A 16,968-nucleotide genomic window follows, 5' to 3' on the forward strand; every position below is an offset into this window, starting at 1 on the left:
TTAGTGCACACACAGTAAAAAATTTTATATAATTTAAATCTTACTAAATATTAAGATGTACTATGAAGTTATGGTTTAGTGGAGCCGAATAGATTGACTGGAAACTGAATTTACCCTGCTAAGAAACTTAAGACATGTAATGAGGTGTCATGGAAATTTAACTCTTTTAAAGAACACTCTGTGTAGAAATAGAGCATGTTCCCTTAAAACAGATTTTCATTGTTATGGGAAAATACATATACCTTGGGGACAAAGTACAACAGGACTTGTATTTTTTAATTGCTTTCTGTGCCTTAACAGGAGCTACCCATCACTTTGGTATAGTCAGTATGAAGATGAGGTCAGATAACTGCCATAAGGATCTTAGGGGTCTACTGAGAAAAGGATATGCTGAGAGGAAACGAACAAGCTTTCTCTCAGGTTTTTAGGTTTATGAAAGGCTGTTAGGGTTGACTGGCTAATCTCATCTGGTAGGAAAAGATAGGAAATTACCACGTGGCAACTCACAGGAGGAAAGGCAGTTTGTGCTGGAGAAGAGGGCTCAGCACAGAGGCAGCAGGTGGGCTCAGACAACCGGTGCCACCACTGCAGGTGCCAATGTCTTTCAAGATTCAAGTCTCCAAACGTAAATCTCATAGGCAGAAAAGTATGATCTTGTGAGTGTGAACTCAATGTTCTATTTTAGAATTCAAAAACTTACTGAATTCTGAATTTTGAATGAGCTGCTTTGAGTTTACTTCTGGGTTTCATAAAATTTAAAGGTTTCTGGGATAATGGAGAATGATGCTCCTTATATAATCTAAGACTACTGTGGCTTCAATAATACATGTTTTTAAGCCCAGGTATGCCTTCTCTCTCATCTGAGAGATAAGTTATTTAAAAGGGTTATAGGCATGCTTAAATTTTTTAAGAGTTAGGAGTGTATCTTATGGAGGGAACCAACAAGTTTGACTGCATGGGCTCAGTCCCACATTGAAAAAAAAGTCAAATGGAAATTTTTCTTATTTCCATCTAAACGATCCAGACCACTTCATCTGGATATAAATGTTCATTAGGGACATTAAAGGAAAAGCTCTGAATAGAAATACAGATGGTAGCTTTGGCTGGACTAGTTTTTATGCTATTTCTTTTAGTACCAAGACACATTAGAAACTAAGAAGAAATTCACAGAAATATCCAACAAGACCTAGTAAGTTTTATAAAGTAAACTTTAGATCGCAGGAAATATTTGATGCTTTCTATCATATTTTCAGAGTTCTAAACAGAAGGAATAAAAAATAAAAAGACTGTTAAAGTCTACTAATTACAGTATCTGATGTATTCTCTCTCACCTATAAATCTACATTGAATATACAAGGCCAGGATAAAAGGTATGCTGGATGTAGATTTACTGCAACACTATCTTACAGAATATTACTGAGAGCGAACACACAGCTTAATGAATTCTCAAGACCTTAGAAGTGGTAACAGGTTCTTAGACTGCCTTTTCTACTGTTAACATAGCTAATAACGGGTATTAGACTGCCAGTAGTGTAAAATATGGCAGTGTCTGAGAGATCCCAATGCAAGTGATTTACTGAGGGAGAGCTCTCAGGAGGAACCTGTGGGTAAAGGAGGGAAGCAGAATAGGGAAGGGCAAGAAGCTATGAGAAGGGGTAGTTTTAGAATACAGACTCAACCTGATCTCATGGGGTCAGATGGGGTGCGGGGAGGAGGGAGTGGGTTGGGTAAGCTGATAGTAACCAACACTAGTGTGTTGGTTAGACTTAATTTCCTAGGTATCTGTGCATGAGGCATCTTCCTCTAGCCAAGGGCAATACCCTGGAGAAGGGGACAAACACTCACAACTGAGAGAGGGATGGAAAAGCCCATCAATGGGAATCTGGATAGATCCAAACAGCATATACAAGAGCCTATAATCCTAACACTGCTTCATAAGTAAGAATGATTAGGGAGAAAAACATAGGTTACTATAATACCCCTTTACTTAGAAAAATATTATGGAAATAACATGTGGTATGCTTCAGACTGTGGTATATAAACTACAAAGGTATTTAAGCAGATGCTGCCAACTAGGGACAAATACTAGTATAGACTTCTTGCAAAAGAGGAAATAACCCTATATGCAAAACAGAAAAAGAGACTCAGATATATAGAACAGACTTGTGGACTCTGGGAGAAGGCGAGGGTGGGATGTTTCAAAAGAACAGCATTGAAACATGTATATTATCTAGGGTGAAACAGATAACCAGCCCAGGTTGGGTACATGAGACAAGTGCTCGGGCCTGGTGCACTGGGAAGACCCAGAGGGATCGGGTGGAGAGGGAGGTGGGAGGGGGGACTGGGATGGGGAATACATGTAAATCCATGGCTAATTCATTTCAATGTACAACAAAAACTACTGTAATGATGTAAAGTAATTAGCCTCCAACTAAAAAAATTAAAAAAAAAATAAACCACTATAGATATTTTTCAAACACCTTCCTTCTGTTCTGTGCTCCTGTCTGCTAAAAAAAAATTAGATGTCAGTACCCTCAGTTCCTAAAGCTCAGTATCTGAAAAATTCAGTGGTAATGTAACAGGGATTCTCCTGTTGAGAATTTTCTAAGATGTGTCCATCCTGGGTGTCAGGCTCACTAAACATTGAGGGCATTCACAGGAGAACTAAGAACAACCTTATCCACAGGGAGTGAGAGTCTAGCCATACAAATTAGATTCAAGAACAATGGTTCAGACTCAGAAGGGATTGGTGATTTGCCTAGATATCCGTGTGGATAACAGATACTATCACAGGGCCTTCCTGTGGTTCAGATGGTAAAGAATCTGCCTTCAATGCAGGAGACCCATGTTCAATCTCTGGGTTGGGAAGATCCCCTGGAGAAGGAAATGGCAACCCACTCCAGTATTTCTGCCTGGAAAATCCCATGGACAGAGGAGCCTGGTGGACTATAGACCATGGGGTTGTAAGAACTGGACACAACTTAGTGATTAAACCACCAAGAGATACCATCACAGTTCCACCTTTATTTTTTGTGGAAGTCCAAGGGAGAACAATACAGGGGGAGTGAAAAACAAAATCACCTCAGTCAAACTCCTGAAAACCCTGAGAGGATAAGGCAACCCGGCTTGGTGACCAGGATAACAGAGTCTAGCCAAGGTGGAGATAAAGCATAATTGCACTTCTTTAAGCGATATTGATGGCAAAGCTTGAATCTACAAGGCAAAGGAAATTGAAGGAGACATAAAAGCACTGATTATGGTTTGAAATAAAAGGCTTATACCACAGTCAGATTACAAAAGAGAAAATGGCCAAACAAAAGTATAATCAATCACCAATGCCTACTAGAATAAAAGAGCAGATACTACAGGATAGCACAAAGAACCAAGACAAGATGTCACCAGGTATAGTTAGAAGAAATACTAAGTCAGTTAAAGACTCACAACCTTCAAGAGGCTGGGAAAAGCAAACAAGTTGCTTTCTTTGCTGCTTATTAATCCCTCCGCCCAAAGCCCTGTGACCTGGGGATGAGAAGCTACTTTAATAAAATGATTGGAATTTTGGCTTGCACATAAGAAGGGGGTGATGTTAAAAAGATAGAGAATGGATCTGATTTAGGGCAAAGGGTGGATAGAAAAACAGATTTTGAGCCAAAAAGCAAAATGGCATCAATACTATTGTAACTTGTCCAAAAGGAAACCATTTTCTTCTAACAGTTTTGGTTCCAATTAAAAAAAAAAGACTAGACTAATTTTGAATTATTTGAAATACATGGATGCAGAGAGATACCTCTTGTTCCCACATTAAAAAAAAAAGTAAGAACAGTTAATATGAGAGCTACCATTTTAGCAGATGTTTAAAGATACACTATAGTATTGTAACAGAAGGGAAAGGGGCAGGGCACAACTTTTGAAAGAATGACATAGCCCAAGGACACAACATAAATGATTAGAATCAAATGGGACCAAGATGGCAGACAAGACTAGACCTTGATCCTCAATCAGCAAGCTAAATGACACACCCAGAGGTGCCATGACAGTTCCAAGGCACTGTCAAAAGACCAAGGAGTGGGTGGTGGCCCAATTCCTGGAAATCTCCACCCCTTCCCCAAAATAACTAGAATAATCTTCCCAAAGAAAGGCAGTGCCAAAGAATGCTTAAAATAGTGCACAACTGCATTCATCTCACACGCTAGAAAAATAATGCTCAAAACTCCCCAAGCCAGATTTCAACAGTATGTGAACTGTGAACTTCCAGATGTTCAAGCTGGAATATTTTTGCAATTAAAAAAATAAACCAGGAAAGTAGAAATATAGATAAACAGACATTCTGGCCAGCTTTCCCCAAAGCAAGCAATCCATGTAAGTCAGGGGTTGCAATGCCTTTTCTGATAAACCCTTAGAGGTCAGACACCATCACATCCATAATATCCCACAAGCCATATATTAACCTTATTTGATGTAGGAGGGGAGTATATAACAGCACGAACACCAGGAGGAAAGGATCACAGGGAGTCATTTATAATGATAGTTACTACAAAATTTTAGTAAGAAATTTCTTAAAACTGTTTTAAGTACATATAATAATATAAAGTTTCATATACATAGTAAAATAAAATATGTGAATGATAAACTGATAGAGAAATAACAACAAATACAAGAAAAAAGTACTTACTTGGACAGAAATTTACAGCAACATTACACTCTTCATTTGGTTGCAGAGTTCCACTGAGTGTGCTAAATTTGAATATACCATCTTTGAAAAGTTTATTAGTATTTCTAATATCCAAATTCCACTCTACATTTTGTCTTGAAGTATTATGTAAGACCAGATTCTGTTCACACATGAAAAATAAAAGAAGAAATTTATAAAGATTACAATATGCAATATAAAATTTAATTTGCATTGCCATAGCAACTTGATGGTCCTACACACAAAGTAAGCAATTAAAAGTGGTAATCACAGAAAAAATGTTTTAAAAGTGAACATTAGGCAAACAAAGAGGTACATGAATATGTTCAGAGCCCGTTAACAACTATGAAAGTACTCAAAGTAGCTCTGCTAGTTAGGAAAGATGCAGGGTAACAAGAACCTTCATTCATGATGGTAGAATGCAAATTGGTACAGTCATGTTGGAAGACAGTTTGAGAGCTTCTTATAATACTAAATATACACTTAGCAAATGATCCAGTAAACCTAGTCTTAATTATTTTCCTAAGTAAATTGAAAATTTATGTTTATACAAAAATCTGTATGTGAATGTTTATATCAGCTTTGTTCATAATCACCAACCCCTGGAAGTCGAAACAAACATGATTTCTATCAACAAATGGATGCATAAACAAACTGCAGTACAGCCATAAAATAGGATAAAATTCAGTGATAAAATAAGTAAAATATTAATTCAAGTAAAAACATAAGTGAGTATTACATATTTACTTAATTTTAAGTGAAAGATGCTGAATGCAAATCTCTACACATTGCATAATTAAATTACCTGTCAGTCTCGAAATGCAAAATTTTTTGGATGAAAAATAAAATCAATTGCTGCCAAATGTTGGTGGAAGGAGAAGTAGTCAATTGCCAAGGGGTTATAGACAGATTTTTCAGTGTAATAAAACTGTTCTATATGGCACTGACGTGGTAAACCATTCTATGCAATTTCCAAGACCCAAACAATTATATACTGCAAGGAGTGAACTTAAAGATATGAAAATTAAAAGCAATAAACCAAGATGTTAGCGATCCCAGGATGGATTGTAGACTGTGACAAATTACATCGCAAACATATGAAATAACCTCACTGAAGGTACTGGGTAAAGAATGGCTTATGTAATTCTGGAAAACTGTGTTTTGACTGGAAACTATATAAAGCTAAAGACAAAAAGATACTCTTTATAAACACTGTACTCTAGTTGGAAAATATGCTAATAATTCTAACAGAGTACAGGTTAAAACTCCTGAAACTTCTTTACTAAGTACGCCAGGGTTAAAAAATAAGTAAATATACTATAAATAAGAGAGTCAGACTTCTCATTGTCAGAGAAGAGTTAAAAATGAACAAGGGAGAAAGATGGAATGAACCTTGTGGTGTAGGATTAGAGTAAGAGCTATCAGTTAAAACTCATGTTTAGATAGACAGGTAGACAGGAAAAGGTAGATATAAATAGATGATAGGCAGGTTGATAGAAAAGCTACCGATATATGTGTATTCATGGATTTTTACACATACAAGTATTTCCTGGCACTATCTGCCAAAAGGACCTAGAACATGTGACACCACAGAAGCAGCTAGCACACCTTGTATATAGACCTTGTTTTCTAAATACCGTTTTCCCATAAAAGATACTGAGGTTTCTTGGAGAAAATGTTGACTCAGGAGCTAGAACAACTAAAATAAAAGTAACCCTGGACCATTCTGTAGTCATAGAAAGTAAGAGAAATGTTTAAAAGTCATAAGAACAAGAGTAGGTCAAAGGGTCAATCTAAAAGATGTCCTAATAGCCAAAGCTGGAACAATTTTAGCAGCATAAGCAAAAATGAACACTGGATTAAAACTGAGAATAGGAAATAAATATATGTGGGTTCATACTGACAAATAAATAAATAAAGGGAGGGAGGAAGGGAACAATCTTTATTACAGAAAAATTTCAAATAATACATGTAAATGTCCCCTCCAGAAGGTGGAGCTTGACCCCCACCCCTTGAGTGTGGGCTGAAATTGATGACTCACTTCCACAGTATAGAGTGTACAAAGGGGAAAAATAGCTTCTCCAGCTTTACAATAAACACGGTGTGTTTATTGATAACATGTACTCCTTTCACATGATGTGACAAAATGAATATTTCACCTATGTGACATTCTTCCCCAAAGTCCATAGAAAATAAGAACGGAGACAAGTCAGGTGAAAAATATGAGACAAACCAAAATTAAATAACATTCTGAAAAAAACTACCAGATCAATATTCTTTAAAATTAACAAGGTCATAAAATATTAGCAACGCTGAGAACCCATCATGTAATAGAAGAGACTAAATGCCACATGGTATGCTGGATTGGACCCTGGGCAGTAAAAGACCCTTAGTGAGTAACTGGTGAAATCTGAATAGAGTCTGTTGTTTAGCTAATAATATTTTACTAATGCTAATTTGTTAGTGTTAGGAAAATGTTTTCTGGTTGTATAAGGTGTTAACACTAGGGAAAGTTGTGTAAAGTATATGCCAAACCTCTCTGCACTGTCTTTGTGAAGTTCCTGTGAATCTGGGAGCTATGTACATGACTTGTATGCAGACTCATCTTTCCAGTGTTAGTCATTATGAAAATAAAACCTTCAACCAGGTTTTTAAAAACCCTGTTCTTCAAAATTTGAAGAGTGTAGAATGATCCATGTAATCATTATCACAATAAAATGGCATACTTTGTTTCTTTCAAAGCATGATTGATTTAAAATAATCAGGATTTTTAAAATGAGTCAATTTTATTCCCAGATGTCTGTATACACTGAGACATCTATTTAGTTCTAATATTTGTGTACTCTGTAAGGAAGTTCCTTTGCACCTTGTAAAGAAAACGTCTTTTTTTTCTTTTCTTAACACAGAAGGTGGGCATGGTATCATACAAGTTATGTGAATGCCTCATTTTTCTCATTCTGAATTTGAGGAAATGGTATCTCCAAAATGCAATCCACTTCTCCCTATATCCTATCCTAAATAATAGAACTGATCCATTCATCAAGGGAGAAACATTGATTAATTAATTTAGTATATGTGGCGGTTTAGTCGCTAAGTCATGTCCGACTCTCATGACCCCACGGACTGCAGGCCCGCAGGCTCCTCTGTCCATGGGATATACCAGGCAAGAACACCGGAGTAGGCTGCCATTTCCTTCTCCAAGTATATGTAGTATTGTGTTATTTTTCTTTATAAATTCATCATAATGATACATGTACATATAAATAGTGAAAATATACTTATCAAAAAGTTGGCCCACTCAACTCTTCCTCATCAACAGTCCTGCTTCCCAGAAGCAACCAATTTTAACTAATTCTTATTTCAATTTTCTCTAATAGTTATAGCTAATTCTGTGTGATGCTAAAATAGCTTACTTCAGGTTTTTTATTGCTTCCACAACAAATTACCACAAACAGTGGTTTAAAACAACACAAATGTGTCACATTAGAGTCTTATTGATTAGAAGGTCAATGCAAATATCACTGGACTAAAATCAAGAAGACTAAAATCACAAGACTAAAATCACAGAAGAACTATGATACTTTCCAGAGGCTCTAGAGAAGAATCTGTTTTCCTGCCATTCTCAGTTCAAATGTATTCTTTGGCTGGTGGCCTCCTTGCACCAGCAACATCACATTTCTCTGACTTCTCTTCTGTCATCACAACTTCTGACCACAGTCAAGAAGTTCTCTGTTTATAACTTCTCATGTGATAAGACTGGGGCCACCTGCATAATCTCAGATAACCCCTCATGCTCAGGATCATTAATCTTAATTACATTATACATCGGCAAAGTGCCTTTCACAATATAAAGGCTTCTATTCACAAATGCAGGAAAAGTGATATAGAAGACAAAAAAGGAGCACTACAAATACAAATTTCTATAATGTATCCTGAGCTTCTTTCTCATGCATGTCTTTATCTTTTCAGATGGATTCATAATTAGAAGAAAGGCAGAAATATCTAATAAGAAAAAAAGAGATTATCATAGAAGTGACTGTATTATATATCTGGACTTTTTCAATTTATATTATTGCCTCTCAATTTCCTCACCTGTATGAAACGTATTTCATGTGAATTTTAACCATAGCTTCCATTTGTATAAGACAGATAACCATTCAATTATTTTATATTTTAGTTTTATATTAAAATATAAATATATAAATGTGTTTATATAGTTTGATTATTACTTATGAGAAATATGCTAATATATACATATATATACACACACACACACATTCTTACAACACAGGCTTCAGAATAATCATCTTAATAAGCGAAAAACCATAATCAGAAAAAAAAAATTGTAAACTGCAGCAATTCTCTATACATACCTGAGTTTTTGTGACCCTGTTGTTAGGATCCAGAGTATGTAATGGTATTTCAAAGATAAAATAAGTGCTGGATAATGTCAGTGGTGCTTGCAACACTGCAAAAGGAAGGTAAAAGTAAAATGAAAGTGTTAGTTGCTCAGTTGTGTCTGACTCTTTGCAACCTCAAGGACTGTAGCCTGCCAGGATCCTCTGTCCATGGAATTCTACAGGGAAGAAAAATGGGGTAGGTAGCCATTCCCTTCTCCAGGCCTGACTCAGGATCAAACCCACACCTCCTGCATTGGCAGGCGTATTTTTTACCATCTGAGTCACCAGGGAACATACTGTTAAAATATTAATGACATAAGCTCACAGATAATTCTTACTTTACCTTAAATTTTCTACCTATTGCTATATTTCTAGCCAGGAAACAAAATTATTTTTAAAGACATTTCAGGAATAACTTGGATTATCATAAGTTCCAATTTTGTAATGGTAGTTAATTACAAGTAAATATAAAATGTACCCTTGAGACAATAAAAGAACATAAAATATACTAAATAATGATCTCAGGAAAAAAAGTAGACAAAATTAAAATGATCTCCATAGTAAAGTTTGACCAATGCAGAAGTAGAGAAGTGAAAAGAAATATAGAAATAAAAATTATTGTAATAAGGGAAAATATATATCTGGCATATCATGCAGCATTTTATACATGAAACAAAGCTCTAGGGAGAAAATGGTTATTCTATGGAAGATCAGAAATACAATTATCTATAAAAATACATTAGAGAAGGAATTATTATCTGCTGGAAAATCTTATATTTTTAAATAGATTGTCAGAGTAATTTAAGCTCACAGAATTGTGCAGAAAATACAGAGATATCCCTTATATCCCCCTCCCCACTGCCACACACACACAGCCTCTCACATTATCAACATCCTCTACCACAGTGGTACCTTCATTATACAGGAACCTGTAATGATATGTTATCATAACCTAACGTTCACTGTTTACACTAGGGGTCATCCATAGCGTTGTACATTCTATAGGTTTGAACAAATGTATAATGACATCCAGCATTACTGTTTCTTACAGAGGATGTTCACTGCCCCCTAAATCCTCTGCGGTCTACCTATTTGTCTCTTTCTACTCACAACCCATGGAAGCCACTGATCTTTTTATTGTCTCCATGGTTTTCCTTTTTCCAGAATGTCATATAGTTGGAATCATACAGCATATAGTCTTGTGAGATTAGATTATTTCACTCAGTACTATACATCTAAGGTTCATCCATGTCTTTTCATGACCTGATAGCTCATTTCTTTTTAGTGCTAAATAATATTCCATTGTCTGGAAAAATTCTAACAACTTTTTGGCCAACTCAATACCACAGTTTACCCATTCAGCTACTGAAGAACACCTTGGTTGCTTCCAAGTTTTGGGAATGATGAACAAAGTTGCCATAAAAACTTACATGCACATTTTTGTGTAAATATGAGTTTTCAACTCATTTGGGTAAATATGGACAGCAATCTGCCACATTGTATGGTAAGAATATGTTAAGCATTGGAAAAAAACCCATCAAATGACCAACTGTTTTCCAAAGCAGTAGTACCATCTTTCAATTCCATCAGCAATGTAATCTCACTAGCAACTGCATTCACACCAGTTCCTATTGTCCACATCCTCATCAGCATCCAGCATTGTCAATGCTCTGGATTTTGGCCATCTATTAGGAGACGCATAGTGCTATCTTACTGTTGTTTTAATTTTAATTTCCTTGATAACATATGATGTGGAGCATTTTTTCACATGCTTATTATCTACCTTCAGTGTATTGCCATTGGTAAGTTGTATGCTCATATCATTGGCCCAGATTTCAAATGGTTTGTTTTCCTTACTGTTGAATTTAAAGAGTTCTTTATTTTGGGTAATAGTTTTTATTAGATATGTCTTTTGCAAATATTTTCTTCCAGTCAGTGGCTTTTCATTTTGGTATCTTGATAGCATATTTTGCAGAGCAGACATTTTTATTATTATGAGGTCTAGCTTATTAATTCTTTCTTTTACAGATCATATCTTTTTTCTTGTAACTAAAAGGTCACTGCCAAACCCAAGGTCACTTTAGGGATGTTTTCCTATGTTATCTTCTATGAGTTTTATAGTTTTGCCTTTTACATTTAGGTCTGTAACCATTTTGAGTTAATTTTTGTGAAGTACATAAAATCTGTATCTAGATTCATTTTTTTAAATTTATGGATGTCCACTTTTTCAGTTACATTCTTTAAAAAAGACTATTTATTCTGAGTTGTATTGCCTCTGTTCCTTTGTCAAAGATGAGCTTACTATATTTCTGTGGGGCTGTTTCTGGGCTCTCTTTCCTGTTCCATTGATCTATTTGTCTAGCTTTGTCAATAAACTCTCTCGATTATTGCACCATTGTAGTAAGTCTTGAAGTCGGGTAGTGTCTGTCTTCTTTGTTCTGTTCCTTCAATACCACACTGGTCATTATGGGTCTTTTCTCTTTTCATATAAACTTTGAATCAATATGTCTGTCAATATCCACATAATAACTTGCTGAGATTTTGACTGGGAATGCACTGAATCTCTAGATCAAGTTGGGAAAAACTGTCAACATGACAATATTGAGTCTTCCCGTGCATTAACACAAAATCATTGCTCCATTTAATTCTCCTTTGATATCTTTCACCAGAGTTTTGCAGTTCTCTTAGAGATCTGTAACTATATTGTTTGATTTATACCTAAGTACTTCATTCTTGTTGGGTGTTAATGTAAATGGTATTTTGCATTTAATTTTAAATTCCATTTCTCACTACTTATATTCCCAGGTGGCTCAATGGTAAAGAATCTGCCTGCCATGCAGGAGACACAAGGAGACGTGAGTTTGATCCCTGGGTCAGGAAGATCCCTTGGAGGAGGAAATTACCACCCACTCGAGTATTCTTGCCTGAAAAATCAAATGAACAGAGGACTCTGGCGGACTACAGCCCATGGGGTTGCAAAGAGTTAGACATGATTGAGTGACTGGGCATGCATAGAGAAAAGCAACTGACTTTTGTTTAGTAACCTGTATCCTGAAACCTTATTATAATAGCTTACTAGTTCCATGAGGTTTTTTTTTTAATTGACTCAGATTTTCTGCAATCATGTCACCTGTGAACTAAAAGGCAGTTTTAGTTCTTCCTTCCCAATCTGTATAGCTTTCAACTCCTTTTTCTGTCTTATTACATTACCTAGGTCTTCTTATAATGTTGAGAAAGAGGGATGAGAGGGGATAGCCTAGCCTGGTTTCTGATCTTAATGAGAAAGCTTCAAGCTACATTTAAAATGGATAACCAACAAGGACCTACTGTATAGTACAGGGAACTCTGCTCAATATTCTGTAACAACCTAAATGGGAAAAGAATTTGAAAAAGAATATAGATACATGTCTATGTATAACTGAGTCAGTTCGCTGTACACACGCAAATAAGACACAAATGTTAACCAACTATACTTCAATATTAAAAAAAAATGTTATTTGTGAGGTTTTTTATGTAGATATTTTTTATCAACTTGAGAAAGCTCCCTTTCATCACTCATTTACTGTTTTTTTTTCTTTTTTTATGGGGGGGGGGGGGTAATGGATTTTGTAAAATGCTTTTTTCCCTGCATCTATTGATATGAACATATGGCATTTTCTTCTTTAGGCTATTAATGTGATGCATGCATGCATGCTTAGTCACTTCAGTTGTGTTCGATTCTTTGTGAACCCATGGACTGTAGCCTGCCAGGCTCCTCTGTCCATGGAAGTTTTCCAGGCAAGAATACTGAAGTGGGTTACCATGCCCTCCTCCAGGGGATCTTCCTGACCCAGGGATCAAATCTGAGTCTCCTGTGTCTCCAGCATTGCAGGTGGATTCTTTACCACTGAGCAACTAGGAAAACCCATTGATGTGATGGATTACATTGAGTTATCTTCTAATAACTTAGTTGTAAGTTCTTTATAAAGAAAACTGTTCCGTTCAGTCACTCAGTTGTGTCTGACTCTTTGCAACCCCATGAACCACAGCATGCCAGGCCTCCCTGTCCATCACCAACTCCTGGAGTTCACCCAAACCCATGTCCATTGAGTCAGTGATGCCATCCAACCATCTCATCCTCTGTCGTCCCCTTCTCCTCCTGCCCTCAATCTTTCCCAGCATCAGGGTCTTTTCCAATGAGTCAGCTCTTCACATCAGGTGGCCAAAGTACTGGAGCTTCAGTTTCAGCATCAGTCCTTCCAATGAATATTCAGGACTGATTTCCCTTAGGATGGACTGGTTGGATCTCCTTGCAGTCCAAGGGACTCTCAAGAGTCTTCTCCAATACCACAGTTCAAAAACATCAATTCTTCAGTGCTCAGCTTTCTTTATAGTCCAACTCTCACATCCATACATGACCACTGGAAAAACCATAGCCTTGACTAGACGGACCTTTGTTGACAAAGTGATGTCTCTGCTTTTCAATATGCTGTCTAGGTTGGTCATAACTTTCCTTCTAAGGAGTAAGCGTCTTTTAATTTCATGGCTGCAGTCACCATCTGCAGTGATTTTGGAGCCCAGAAAAATAAAGTCAGCCACTGTTTCCCCATCTATTTGCCATGAAGTGATGGGACCAGATGCCATGATCTTAGTTTTCTGAGTTGAGCTTTAAGCCAACTTTTTATTCTCCTCTTTCACCTTCATCAAGAGGCTCTTTTAGTTCTTCACTTTCTTTCATAAGGTTGATGTCATCTGCATATCTGAGGTTATTGATATTTCTCCCGGCAATCTTGATCCCAGCCTGTGCTTCCTCCAGCCCAGCGTTTCTCACAATGTACTCTGCATATGAGTTAAATAAGCAGGGTGACAATATACAGCCTTGAAATACTCCTTTTCCTATTTGGAATCAGTCTGTTGTTCCATGTCCAGTTCTAACTGTTGCTTCCTGACTTGCATACAGGTTTCTCAAGAGGCAGGTCAGGAGGTCTGGTGTTCCCATCTCTATTAGAATTTTCCACAGTTTATTGTGATCCACACAATCAAAGGCTTTGGCATAGTCAATAAAGCAGAAATAGATGTTTTTCTGGAACTCTCTTGCTTTTTTGATGATCCATCAGATGTTGGCAATTTGATCTCTGGTTCCTCTGCCTTTTCTAAAACCAGCTTGAACATCTGGAAGTTCACAGTTCATGTATTACTGAAGCCTGGCTTGGAGAATTTTGAGCATTACTTTACTAGTGTGTGAGATGAGTGCAACTGTGTGGTAGTTTGAGCATTCTTTGGCATTGCCTTTCTTTGGGACTGGAATGAAAACTGACCTTTTCCAGTCCTGTGGCCACTGCTGAGTTTTCCAAATTTGCTGACATATTGAGTGTAGCACTTTCACAGCATCATCTTTTAGGATTTGAAACAGTTCAACTGGAATTCCATCACTTCCACTAGCTTTGTTCATAGTGATGCTTCCTAAGGCCCACTTGACTTCATATTCCAGGATGTCTGGCTCTAGGTGAGTGACCACACCATTGTGATTATCTGGGTCATGAAGATCTTTTTTGTACAGTTCTTCTGTGTATTCTTGCCACCTCTTCTTAATATATTCTGCTTCTGTTAGGTCCCTACCATTTCTGTCCTTTATTGAGCCCATCTTTGCATGAAATGTTCCCTTGGTATCTCTGATTTTCTTGAAGAGATCTCTAGTCTTTCCATTCTATTGTTTTCCTCTATTTCTTTGCATTGATCACTGAGGAAGGCTTTCTTATCTCTCCTTACTATTCTTTGGAACTCTGCATTCAAATGGGAATATCTTTCCTTTTCTCCTTTGCTTTTCACTTCCCTTCTTTTCACAGCTATTTGTAAGTCCTCCTCAGACAGCCATTTTACTTTTTTGCATTTCTTTTTCTTGGGGATGGTCTTGATTCCTGTCTCCTGTACAATGTCATGAACCTCTGTCCATAGTTCATTAGGCACTCTATCAGATCTAGTCCCTTAAATCTATTTCTCACTTCCACTGTATAGTCATAAGGGATTTGACTTCACAGGGATTTGACTTTATAGAACTGTTCTTTACCACTGAGCAACTGGGGAAATCCATTAATGTCATGGATTACATTGAGTTTTTTTCTAATAATTTAATTGCATGTTCTTTATAAAGAAAACAGTAAGAACATAAAAAACCACCCCCCCCCAAATTACCTATACTATATCCACTCAGTAACCATTACTGTGCATGTTTTGTCTACATATAATTTTTCTTATATATATTTTGACATAACCCAAAAGTAGGGCCATACAACCATAGGTTTTCTAATCTGCACTTTTTCTTACTTAACAAGATACCATGAATTTTCATAGAGGTATAACATTCCTTAACATAGTCAAAGAATAACCTAATTAGCCAATCCCCTATTGCTGGACATTTAGGCTACTCCCAGTATTTCACCATCATCGGTAATGTTCTGATGAATATCTTTATATATTCCTTTGTTTGCTTTCCTAGAATAAATTCCTAGGGAATATTCTTAACAGAGAAAACTGATAGTTGGGGGCTGTATCTATAATATTTTTAATTTCCTTGGTTTAAGTTACAGTTTGCTAATTTAAAATATACCTTCTACTTCACTAGTGCTTTCCATAGTGCTTTCCACTTTGCCAAGTACATAAGGAAGCTACCAATTGTCCTTTTTTACTGATAAGAAAACTGGTTGAGTTTTGAATGTGAACCAGACTTGCACACATGAGATACCCCTATATCTCTACCTTGCCCCTCCCCACTGGCAATCACTAGTTCATTCTCTATATATGTGAGTCTGTTTCTATTTTTTAAAAACATATGTTTATTTATTTTTATATTCCATATGCAAGTGATATCAGAGCATTTGTCTTTATCTACAAGGACATTTTAATAACAAAATAATTCTAACCCCTCTCTACCACTGCTTGTTTCATTATTGTCATTAACTTCACTTATGTATAAGTATACATAAGCATATATAGAAATAATACACTGCTGCTATTATTATACTGAATAGACTTAAATGTTAGATTAAGAATATGAAAAATAAAAACTCTTATCTTACCTTTGTTTCCAGTGCTCTTTTACAGATCCAAGTTTTTCACCTGTATCATTTTTCTTCCCACTAAAGAACTTTGTAATGTCTGTGGCTGATTCATGTCAATGTATGGCAAAAACCACAATATTGCAAAATAATTAGCCTCTAATTAAACTAAATTGATTAATTTAAAAAAATGTCTTTCAAGACCGGTCTTTTGGCAACAGATCCCCTCACGTATTGTTTGTTTGTAAAAGGCTTTAATTCTCCTTTACTTTTGAATGATAATTTCTCAAGGTACAGAATTCTAGGTTGGTATTTTTCTGTCTCTCAACACTTTATATATTTCCCTCCATTCTCTTTTTGTTTGCATAGTTTCTTAAGAGAAGTCACATGTGACTTTTATCTTTGCTCCTCTGTATATTAAGGTGTCTTTTCCTCTGAATTACTTTCGACTTTTATAAAATTAATTATTATGGAGTATAGTTACTTTACAGTATTGTGTTAGCTTCTGCTATTCAGCAAAGTGAAAGAGTTATATACATATATCCACTGTGTTTTAGATTCCCTTCCCATCCAGGATACAACAGAGAACTGGGTAGAGTTCCCTGTGCTACACAGTAGGTTCTCAATAGTTGTCTATTTTAGTCTATTTAGTCAATTACAGTCTCCCAATTCATCTTAGCCCCTTTTCCCACCTTCATAATTGTAAGTTTCTTTTCTACATCTGTGACTCTATTCATTTCTGCTTCACAAGTAAGTTCATCTGTACCATTTTTCTAGACTCTACATATAAATTAAATTATACAATATGTCTTTTTCTGACTCACTTCACTCTGTATGAAAATCT

General features: G+C 36.2%; 1 protein-coding gene across 1 annotated transcript in view; it reads right to left on the reverse strand.

The window, feature by feature from the left end:
* Window positions 1–16,968, reverse strand: part of CFAP47 (cilia and flagella associated protein 47) — a 491,580-nt gene that overhangs the window by 375,494 nt on the left and 99,118 nt on the right. The window contains exons 23-24 of the mRNA XM_020881679.2: window positions 9,064–9,158; window positions 4,673–4,832 (exon numbers count right to left, since the gene is read on the reverse strand). Of these exons, the coding sequence (XP_020737338.2) occupies window positions 4,673–4,832; window positions 9,064–9,158 (255 nt within the window). The remainder of the gene's footprint in view (window positions 1–4,672; window positions 4,833–9,063; window positions 9,159–16,968) is intronic.

This window comes from Odocoileus virginianus, unplaced genomic scaffold (genome assembly GCF_023699985.2).
Source record: "Odocoileus virginianus isolate 20LAN1187 ecotype Illinois unplaced genomic scaffold, Ovbor_1.2 Unplaced_Scaffold_10, whole genome shotgun sequence".
NCBI classification, from domain to species: Eukaryota; Metazoa; Chordata; class Mammalia; order Artiodactyla; family Cervidae; genus Odocoileus; species Odocoileus virginianus.